Consider the following 11083-nt stretch of genomic DNA (forward strand, 5'->3'; position numbering starts at 1 on the left):
GAAACCTAATGTCTCATCTCTTTTAACTGACTGTCTAAGATAAGATTCAAGTAAGTTTATGTAAGTTGCTAGAATGCCATTACATTTGGAAATTATCCAAATCTATCACGTCAACACAAACAACGAGCACAAGCAAACTTTTAATGATCAAAAATCTGAAACCAAACAGACGTCCAGAAAGAGAAATTTCAGTTTACTGTTCCACAGATAGCACTTCGGTAGTCTACCACCAGATATCCACATCCATTAAGTTTTCCGGATGCATTTACCTCTAAATGCTACTACAGCACTACCAAAACTACCACTGTTCTTAGCCCCGTTTCCTTATGCTAGAACAGAAACAACCTAGGAAAGTGCAACTGATTTGAGGAATGTTTGTATGTTTGGATGGAAGTGGACAATGGTTTTTTTTCCTCAGTTAATTCTCTTTGACCTCAACTTTTCCAAGAAAAATTGATGTGACTTTGATAGCCATCAGTTTATGTCCTTACAACGTGTATATGTTGTAACGTCGATATGCCTTGTCTTGTATAAACGCCTTATCTTATTGCCTTAATCTCCCCGTTTGTTATTTTAATTGTGTGTGTTCTTCAATAATTTTATACGTTCTGCTAGCAAAATGTTCCCATCCACATCTTGCCTTGCTTTATGTGATGTCTCATACATACAGGTTGTTGTTAAATTAGTATTAGCTGTAGTAGGACTATTGAAAGTATATGTTTCCACATGTTTTCAACAATGTGTAAAACAGTGTAAAATAAACTCATTTTTCTTAACTTCCTACTGTCTTTATTTTTTCTTTTGATAACCAGAAAAAAAGAGATGAAACACGGACAGCCATGTCTTATACACTCTCCACTGCGACAAAAAAAAAGCAAATCCATCCCAGTACTTTAATGTGTTGACTATTTTCGAACTTTCAATACTTTATTTACCATCCCACTATCAATAAGCAAGAATTATGAACTGAATACAATATACGTGTAACAAACAACAAACAAGAAGGAAAAACGAAGGGAACAGAGATAAAGAAATGAACAGCGGTGGATGTTTGAAAACACATATCCGGAGAACGAAAGTAACAATAAAAAAATGGAAAGACAACGAAGAAAAAGGAAAAGAAGAAACCATATTTAGAAGATAATTTTATTCCTGATCCCGTCAAGCATCAGGAAAAACATGTATGTCAATGTGGCGATATCGAAGTCAAAATCATAAGCGATTTAAATTTACAGAAGTCAAGCTCAAACCAATTTGTGAATGATGACGAAAGCGGAATATTTCCAAGCACTCTAACTGTACTATTCATGGATTTAAATCCTAACGCAAAAGCAAGCTATAGCTTAGAGTCGTCCAGCACATAAATAAGCGAGCCAAGGTTATCATTCTTCATATGTTCCTGTTTGTTTCAAAGGTGTGCACTAAAGAAGTCCCCAACATCGCTAATCCGTTTCGCTCCCCTTAAAACCCGAGTATTTAATTCACTACATTTGTAGTTAACTGCGTTAAATCAGTACGCAAAAGATTCACGTTAACTACAATCAGCTAACGTACTTTAGCTGAACGCATGAAAACTGTAAGCCGTCATCTTGCATTTCTGCAAGCGAAGTTCTTAAGAAAAAATAAATAAATAACGAAACGATCGTTCACTCAGATGAGAAACACATGTTTTAGAGACTACATTTTCGACAAACCATCCACATTGCAATATATTTGGGTACAATGATTAACAACCAGAATAAAACTGCAGAGAATAAATTGCATGTATAACCGGTTTTTTCCAAATTCAATAAGGTAAAACCGGTTTCGCTGAACCATACATTCTTAAATTCTATGCCCGCATTTTGCCTGTTATTTAATCTCACGTAATTTCAGAATGAACAAAACTCCCTGCTGATTTCAACATCCAGATGGTGTTGTCTTCTGCAACCATGGGTTAAATCGAGAAGATCAACAATGATAATGCTATAAACAACACATTTCGAACATGAGACAATTTGCATGAAAATCAACATCAGAACTTCAGAAGTCGAACCATCAGAATCATTACATAGAAATAGTGAAATCATTTTGTTGTCGACTTCTCCACCTCTTCAGTAGCAATACGAGGAAAGACTGCTATGAGTGGGTTACCGAAATTAGAATTGATAGGAACAAAATGTGTTGGATAATTTTGTGTTTCCACCATAGTGAAAAGGTTAAGGCTGCGTTGATCTGTGCACTGGGCAGCTAACGGTTCCCGATTTCCACGATTTGACATGGCGGAACTGTAAGCAACATCAATTAAACATTTCATAAAAGTTGTAGAAGAGATTTTCTATTTCTGAACCCTTAGTTCCTCCCCGCATTACAAGCGAAGTAGCTCGCGCAGAAAATCAGAGTTCACCGTTGCTTGCAACCCTTTACTTTGAGAGTTAGTTGGAATTAAAAGAGTTGCAAAATCAGCATTTCTACAGATCCAAGCAACAGGTCTATTCGACAAAAAAAAATAGGATTGGTGCAAAAAGCCAAAAGCGTTTATTTAGTTTGTATTTGAAGAAAAAAAGAAACTTCTCTTGGTTAAGGTTTTTAGCTTGACATCGAAAAGAACACCGTTAACAAATTTCGTTGATAAGTAAGACCGCGATTGAAGCTTCTTATATCAGAAACATCTAAATTCTAAAGATAGCTCCTGTAATATTAGTCATGAGATGGTCTACAAGTGAAATATTTGATTTGATAGGCCTCTAACTCGGAAAAATGTAGTTGGGGAGGGGGAGTTAAAGGGGGTAAAATGTAGTTAGGGGGTCACTCAGGGGCGCCCATATTTTCTTACGCTCTAACTTACTTTTTTTCTCTTATTAACTTTAGTTTACATGTCATACATCCTCTAAGACTAATGCTTAGGCCTTGAGGCCCGGATTCATTTGATTATTTACCTCGAGAAATAAGGGCTCTAACTACATTTTACCCCCTTTAACTTTCCTTTTCGCAATCGTGATAGTCAGATAGAGCAGCAATTTAATATCAGTCACGCGTGATTACCCTGCCATCAGCAAAGTCTTACAGAATATCCATTGTTCAGATTAATAACTATGCAAAAATATGTTCTTTCATTCTCCTTAGAAATTCCTGCTTCGACTTGCAAATATTGGCCAATCAAAAAAAAAAATCTTATATTAAATAGTGCCTAAGTTTGAATAATGTGGTCAAAGCGGGTCTGCTGCAAAACCGTGCTGGGTTTCAAACAATGAACATGAAAAGTCATGCGTGCACCGAAAATTAACCACACCTTAGAAAAATTGTTGCTACAAGAAAAAAAAAATTACTCACGTGTTTTTCAACATCATTTGACGAGATTTGTTGACTTCGTCAAGAATCATTTCGCGAGCAAACTGTAAAATGAAGAATTTACGTATCATCATGCATTATTCTTTCAAAGCATAGATTCATAACTATAAAAGCAAAGGAATTACTCTTCGGAAAAAAATGGAACAATATGCCCAGAAGATGCTTACACTGCGATCATTTGGATAACCAAGTGAGGTGAAGGACGTTGTTTTAGTTACTGTAAGTGCAATGTGAAGGAACCTGGGTACTCTTACTCGGGGAGCGGTTAAGAGGTACCTAGGCTAAAATATAGTTGGAAGGCACTCTGTGGCACCCCTATTTCTGGAAGTAAATAACTGAACTAGTCGGGACCCTAAGACCTAGCCATTAATCTTAGAGGATCTATAACATGTAAGCTAAAGTTACTAAAAGAAAAAGTAAGATAAAGCTTCCAGAAATAAGGGCACGGGAAATAAGGGCCGTGTATCCAGAACGCTAGTGAGCGCTCATTCCCTTTCTGGCTCGCTAAGCGTTCCCTCCAACCAAATAATACCGCCCATACTGGTCGAAGCTTCAAAACAATCTTTTACACGTTTTATTTCGTTGCCACTAAAGAGCTTGTCCTTTAAAGTCAACTATTCTGAGAGGATCTTACAATAGCTTAAAAGCTAGACTACCGATTATCCATAAACGGCTCATGGCTAGAAATAAAACTAAAATACAATCATGAAATCAAAAATAATCAAGCTAATCTGATAATCACAGTGTATGCTATATATAGAAAACTATTCACACTGCTCCAATTATTTTGATCTCTCACTCATCCCATACTGTACTTCCTGTGTTTTCTTATCGGTCCACACCCACTCTGGTCGCGGCTGAGCAACATAGAACTTTGCTACCTCCAACTTAAGTAATATTGCAGGTTTATTTTCATTTTTTTCTATCAAATGCATGACAGAATTGCTTGACATAAGAAAAACATAAAAAATGCGCCTTCTGCATTTTGGATGTGCTTCGCATTTTCTAAATCTCAACTTTAATTTAGTGAATTCAACTAGCAAAAGTAAGGATCAAACTAATACCGAAATAAAAACAACTGTACCTACTTATATATCTGAATTAAAAATAAGAATATGTGCAACTGTGAATTCACGGAGTTCATGAAGTGAACAGCGAAGTTTTTGAGAACAGATGTCCTCAGACGCTTTTTCCTTCACATTTTCCCGAACAGTGAGTCAGATAACAACCTTACAAGCTTTCTCGCTGGATATGCGCTGTAAACTCCCATACCGTTACCGAATAACCGTAGCCGTATCCAGTATACCTGTCCTTAGGAGGATATATACGATCGGAACGAAATCATTGGTGATTTCTTTCTCTATTCGTGCCATCCTAAACTAATTGTTTGGTTTCGCGGTGCAAGGACACATCGTTTCTGGACCAAGCCATTTCTCGTCGAGAAATCTCCAATGTTAAAACGTGGAAACGTATTTCCGCTGCGTGATTCGTTTGTTCGCGGACAAATCTTTATTGTATAGCAATGTATCCATAACTAATTGTAACGTATTGTAACCAATGGATATTTTTCTGATGGAGCGCGTTTATCCAACTGAGAAAATTTTGTTGAATACGGGCTCACAAGTCAAACGAAGCGCCGAAAACCTAGAATATCGCCATGGAGACAAATTAGACGGGCACGAGTAATCAATAATAGACTAGGAGACGAGAACGGAACGAGGGAAAAAGAAAAGACAAAAAGAGTAAGACTGCGAGGAGAAGAAACACTCTGTACCTTCACCTCACGCGAATATGGTACTCAATTATTTCATCCCAGGATCGATGATGGTTATAAAACGCCTTTTGCCGAACGCAGAGATACTGCACCGTGAGAATAAGACGTTTTTTTGCGTGAGAAATGAGCGATGAGCGAATCCAAGCAGTGGTGATCAAAGCCCGGGCAAAGAATCCGCACGAAAAATAGAATTCCCAACAATTGCTCCCGAGGCTGTCAGCTGTTCATCACTTTTTTTGTTTCAAAATCGCGGGTTATGTAATTTTCGCTTTGAGACCCACTTTGTGCGCGTCGACTCTTCGAACACAGAAAAATCGTTCGATAATCTCGAAGGTGCGCTCGCGAGTGGTTGTTTCAGCTTTTCGATTGTATTTTTCTGTTCAGTCGTGTTTTTTTGTTCAGTTCGTTGTAGAACTAACTGGAGTACTTTTTGGAAAATGAGGGGAAGGGAAACTATGCTTATAGATTGTTTTTTTAGGGTCCATTTAGCATGGACGTTTGACTTGGACGTATTTTAAGAAGAGATCAAAGGAACGAGGAGCCTCTTAAAGCTTGTTGAATTCTACTTCAAGCGAAAAAAAAATGGTCGAATACGGTTGCAATGTTGCCAACAAGTTCGGCTTCATGTCCGATGACGACGGTTAGTCAAGTCCCTTGGGAAAAGGATTGTTGTTAGACCTAAATTTCCGTTCTTTGCGATATTTTTCTTTCTTTTCTTAAGTAAGGTGTATTACTTTAGATCTTGATGACCCGCAAGAACTTATCAGCCGGGTCACTCAAATGGAGGCTGAGAAGGCTGCTGCTCAAAAGAAGGCTGACAAACTAGCAAAGCAAGCCGCTGCAGCACCTAAAGAAGTGGCAAAGCCTGCTGGTATGATTTTTCTTTGAGATTGTTTAACATTGATTGTTCCAGTCGGAATAAGTCTATACATATTTTCTTGAACATTCGATCAGCCGCAATTGCATTGGATTTACAATTATAAGTGGTTACGAAGCATATATGATGCGCCACGTTTTCTATTGGCATGATTTGGTTGAGTGACTCCAAAGGCGACAGCTATACGCTCAAGGCGTTGCTTTTTTTGAGATGGAGAAGCTTATGAGGCATGAATTTGAATTTTGTTCACTGCTTAGTCGCGAAAGTTAGTGGACGACCTGATTACTGCTTACAATATGCATGCTCTTAGTTTTTATTTTGTTCCGTTAATCGTTATTAGGACCCCTTTGTTTCCTTTTTTCTGCGATTAAAAAGGCAAGTTCGTTCTCAACATTAGTTGTTGGTTTTGTTTCGAGCTTAACTTCATGTCCATATTTAGGAACGTGCAATTTGAATCGTTGCACAATTGTTACCTAGTACTTCTTTCTTTTAAACGACGTCTTCATCATTCGCTTGTAATTAACTGATTTACTTGAGTTGGGTTATGCCCACTCATCAATTAATAGCAATCAACTAATAACTTCCAAAAACACTTCCAGGAATTACTCTGTCGAAAGCTACCGCGTTTCAGGCAAAGAGAACAGCAAGCCTGTCGGTGGTGAGAGAGGAGGTCGTGGCGGTCGTGGTAGAGGTCGAGGTGGCCCTCGTCCTCCACGACAGGAAGGAGACTTCTCCGAGCGATTCGGAGAAATCCGCGGTGAACGTGGTGGTCGTGGTGGACTACGTGGGGGACGCGGACGCGGAGCACCATTGTAAGTGCTTTTTTAGTTTCCGCGTCGCTCTTGATTATCTGACCGACTGTCTCTGCACGTCATTATTCTGTTATGAATTAACAGCTGCGATGTTTCGTGCTCTTGATATAATCTAAATGCGCAAGATTTCACCAGTCGTATATGGGTTCTTAAGTCTAGAAAGAGATTGGAAGCAAAGCAAAACGCTAGAGAACATGATGAAGAGGGATTTTTCTTTCATTCCGCGCCCAAACATTTGTTAATCTTTCCTTTTGCATTGAATTACTTTCACCGTTATGTGTATTTTAGCCGAGGACGTGGCGGAAATGCCAACACCTTCATAGACGCTCCCAAGGATACACAGAATAACTTTGATGAAGTTTCACATGATTCTCCGGTAGTGGAATTCCAGGGTGAGAATCGTCTTCCTGATATTGCACATATTGTCCATACTGATGCGATTTGTTAGGTGAGCGACGTGGTCGTGGTGGACGTGGTGGATTTAATGGCGAACGAAGGGGACGTGGTGGATTCCGTGGCGGCCGCCAATTTGATCGTCAAAGCGGGTCCGACCGCACCGGAGTGCGCGGTGTCGACAAAAAGGATGGACATGGGCGTGGAAATTGGGGGGATGATAAGGTGTGTTTCTATTCACTTGCTTATTGATTTTGATCTTCACGAAGCATTGTACGTCATGAAATTCTAGGACGTTTTTGGTGTCATAGATTTCAGGAGACCATGTATAGCTATTTCATAGTGAAGAAATACGCAACTAATTTGGTAAAGAACTGTCTCGATCTCTTCGAAACTTGTCTGAAAATATCTCTTCCAGAAATAAGTAGTGCATCCATCTCACCAACAAAGACAATGACCCTCCGTTGCTCGCAGCGTCTTCTATGATAATTAAAAAAAATCTGGAAACAAAGTGTAAATAGATGACTATAGCTTTTTTAAAAAGTTGGCAATTACAGTAGGGCTTGTTTGTTCCTTGTCCGCTGCGAATGATTACAAAGTACAGCCGCCATCAACTCATCAGTGTTGGCAATGTTTATGCCGATAGTCGAGGTGTGCGGGTAGTTTTGCTCCTTATCTCAGTGAAAAGAACTTTTCCGTAATGGAACACTGCGTGCTGTTGGACACGGCAGAGGCACGAAAATGCTGCCCTACGTAACTGATTGGTTTCAAACCCGATTTTAGAATTTTTAGAGCGAAACCCGATTTTAGAATTTTTGTACTTAGTGTTCACGAGCGCTCTATTTAAATGGAAGTATGTTTCGTGGGTTTTATGTTTCTGACTACCTGTTATATTTCCTTAGGCTACATTCGAAATGAAGCGAAATTCGGTGATATATCCGTAGTGATAGCGCCGCACGTGTGTGTCTATGTGCAGAGGACAAGTATTCGAATCCATTTTCGTAGGAATTCGAAATGAGCATACCAGGAGAAGATAGTTCCGCGCAAGAGTTTACCAATCATTCTTAGTCTCTCTCTCTAGTCAGATTTCTTCATGTTGCTCTTCCGCTTCGTATACATTGAGGATGTTTTGCAAAACCGAATTTGCTTTATAAAATAACAACCATAAAGGATGCTGAGGCTGCAACGAGGATGAGACTTGTTGGGTTTTTTGAGCGTTACCCTCTTTTTGTGCAAACGCGATTTTTGTTTATGTCTATATTTTTTAAAACGCAGCTTAGAAATCTTTTGTGATTCTGGTTGTTTATAATTACCGCTAATTTTGCCAAGTTTTCCTACCTACACTGGCGTCTTCTTGGACAGTCAAGCGATTTTTGCTTACTATATGTTGTTATTATTGTATTTATTTCTTCCCAGATGTTCAACTGGTCAGCTTGTTAACGTCTTGTCTTGAAATTACAGTTATTTGGTGCAGTCCATGACTGACGCGTGACCTGGGCTTGCACAGATATTTTATACACAGTTATCCGCTTTAGAGAAAGCACGACGGTTAGCTAGAATTGGCTTACGATTATCCTTGCAAAATGGTGAGGAATAGAATGCTTTAGGAGGTAGTATGTTAGGGTACTGCACTGCTGTGCAATACAACTGCTATTTCACAGAAAATTAAAGTTCAACCTCATTTGATAGTGAAGAAAACTGGAAACTAGCTTGTAAATGGTTCATTGTGGCAAACAATCACATAGGCTAGACAGTGCAACTCTATGGAAGTAAAATAGTGATGAAATTGTGACCGACTAAGACGTTGGTTTTAGTTACTCCGCGAAATTACAAAATTATTTTGTTACTGTAGCTGTGACCCTGTGAATTAATTTTTTTTTTTTGTGAAGGACGAACTCGCTGGGGAAACTGAACCAGTTGTGGTTTCGGAGGAGCCAGAAGCTCCCCGTGAGAAAACAGCTGAAGAGCTTGCTCAGGAAGCCCTTGAGGCTGAATATGCGAAACAGAAGACGTTGAAAGAGTACATTGAAGCACACAAGGTTAGTCGATGTTGATGTTCTTCTCTTTCGTCATTTTCCAAGTTATGGTAGCTCGGCTACTTTTTAAGTTGATACAGTCCATTTTTATTTAGAAGGAGGCCCCAAAATTCAATGTTCGCAAAGCTGGAGAAGGAGAGGAAGAGAACTTCGGAAAGTTGGTAAAGCTTCAAAAAGAGGTAGTGGTTGATAAAGAGGAGGAAGAAGTTTCAATAATTCGTCGTGAGCCTCGTGAGAAGGCCCTTCATATTGATATTCAATTCGCTGAACCCAGTCGTGGCTATCGCGGTGACCGTCCACCGAGGGGACGTGGTGGTCCTCGTGGAGGTGGACGAGGTGGGCGCGGTGGTGGTCGTGCACAAGCGCCACCACATTTTGACTCCTCTCTTGATGCCTTCCCTGCTCTTGGCTCCAAATAAACCCTCCACTCATTTCAACATCTGGCCGTCGTTCCATTGTTCTTTTCATAGTCGAGTCCCATATCTCCAATATTCGTATTGCTCTACGATTTCTGCTCGTGCCCAGTTAGTCTAAGCACCCTGCATGTATAGCAACATAGTAACGTCAGTCCTTCTAGAAGTCAGTTTTCGTCATCTTGTTACGCGACGTTTTTCTCGTTTTTGTTGTTTAGCCATTCGATCTCTGTTTTTGATGAAGTTGTTTCGGTGGCTACATTGCTTGTTTAAAATGAAAAGAGTCGACTATGATCTTCGCCTCCATTATCTCGATCATCTCAGATAGTTTACGCAGGGAAGTGGAGCACTATTGGGCCCTAGCAGAGCGACGATATTTGTTATTTGGAGTGTTGTTGTTTCTACTTGTTGAGAGGAACCCGATAAAGCGTGTTTTCTTTCGTTGGAAAGGTTTTATTTGCCTAATTCATACTTCTCTGGCGTAACTGTCACATTGATGGAAACGCGATAAATTTCCGCATTTTTACTACAATAAACATACATTCTACAAAGTGTTTGGTTCATTGGTAGACTACGGTTAACAGAAAACACATTGATAGAATTGTTGCGTGTAGTGATTGAAAACAGGTTTAAATATTCGGAGAATCATCCGTGATTTCAAAAGTTTTCGTGAGATCTTCTTCATTTTCGAATAAACCGGAAATTTGAGTATAATTAGTGAAACGAGTGTTGTTGGCAGACGAAAGACCCATGGAGACGAAATAGTGAGCGTGGATGAAACATGCGTCGTTGAAGTTGACATGTGATAAATGGGGATCTCCGATTCGCACTCATTGACGGGATATTTCGGCGGGCTATTATTCTATGCAGGTAAAAGTTCGTGTTAGTGAATTGGGCTGTACTAGTTTCCATTTGCATGTGAACATTCTATTTATTTGTAGTAATTCAAATCACGTTCAATCAATCAATATCAAATAACGTTACTCTCGTGAACTGGATCGTTTTTCCTTCTAAACATACATCCGCAGAGGTATCGTTTAGAAAACTCAAGCAGGAGAAGAGATACCCTGTGGGACCTCAAGGCATCTCTTAAAGTATAGCAATTTTCTCTTTCTAGGATTGATCCATAATGATTAATTTTTATGTGTAGGAAGGTGTTTTGCCGTAGAAATAGCTCAAGTTGTTTGGTCATTTTATTCATATAGGATCTGATAAGATCCAGATTTCTTTTGGGCATTGCTCATAGATTATATTTCAAGTCTGGTTAGGAATTTACCGTTTACATGAAAATATTACAAAAATACAGTATCGATTCGTATCCATTTATGGTGTGTCTAATTATATCTGAAGGAGGAGATCCAAACCACGCAGGGTATAATCGAATACGTCAAGCAAACAGCAGAGTTGTGAAAGAAAAACAAATATTGACTTTTCACCCAGTTTTTTTT

The 11083-nt window shown here is 39.2% G+C and overlaps 3 protein-coding genes across 4 annotated transcripts; 2 read left to right on the forward strand and 1 right to left on the reverse strand.

Annotated features, from left to right (window-relative positions):
• Positions 1 to 2065: 2065 nt before the first annotated feature.
• Positions 2066 to 4703, reverse strand: RB195_020421 (uncharacterized protein; the record flags this gene model as incomplete). 2 transcript variants are annotated; one of them, XM_064188707.1, is made up of 4 exons in its annotated part: positions 2066 to 2267; positions 3313 to 3374; positions 3498 to 3606; positions 4609 to 4703. In XM_064188707.1, 4 exons carry the CDS (start codon positions 4701 to 4703, stop codon positions 2066 to 2068), a joined length of 468 nt encoding a protein of 155 aa, XP_064044587.1. The 2 variants fall into 2 exon arrangements, with proteins under 2 accessions (XP_064044587.1, XP_064044588.1); XM_064188706.1 differs by lacking the exons at positions 3498 to 3606; positions 4609 to 4703 and having other exon boundaries at positions 3313 to 3362.
• Positions 4704 to 5686: 983 nt separating this feature from the next.
• On the forward strand, positions 5687 to 9641 carry RB195_020422 (uncharacterized protein; the record flags this gene model as incomplete). The annotated part of the gene is made up of 7 exons (XM_013441430.2): positions 5687 to 5744; positions 5844 to 5975; positions 6613 to 6793; positions 7082 to 7185; positions 7242 to 7411; positions 9076 to 9225; positions 9318 to 9641. The coding sequence occupies 7 exons, from the start codon at positions 5687 to 5689 to the stop codon at positions 9639 to 9641; spliced, it is 1119 nt and encodes a 372-aa protein (XP_013296884.1).
• Positions 9642 to 10444: 803 nt separating this feature from the next.
• On the forward strand, positions 10445 to 10728 carry RB195_020423 (uncharacterized protein; the record flags this gene model as incomplete). Its single annotated transcript, XM_064188708.1, has 2 exons — positions 10445 to 10505; positions 10577 to 10728. 2 exons carry the CDS (start codon positions 10445 to 10447, stop codon positions 10726 to 10728), a joined length of 213 nt encoding a protein of 70 aa, XP_064044589.1.
• Between the last annotated feature and the right edge of the window lie 355 nt (positions 10729 to 11083).

The sequence above is a fragment of the Necator americanus genome, chromosome II (assembly GCF_031761385.1).
Source record: "Necator americanus strain Aroian chromosome II, whole genome shotgun sequence".
Lineage (NCBI taxonomy): Eukaryota > Metazoa > Nematoda > Chromadorea > Rhabditida > Ancylostomatidae > Necator > Necator americanus.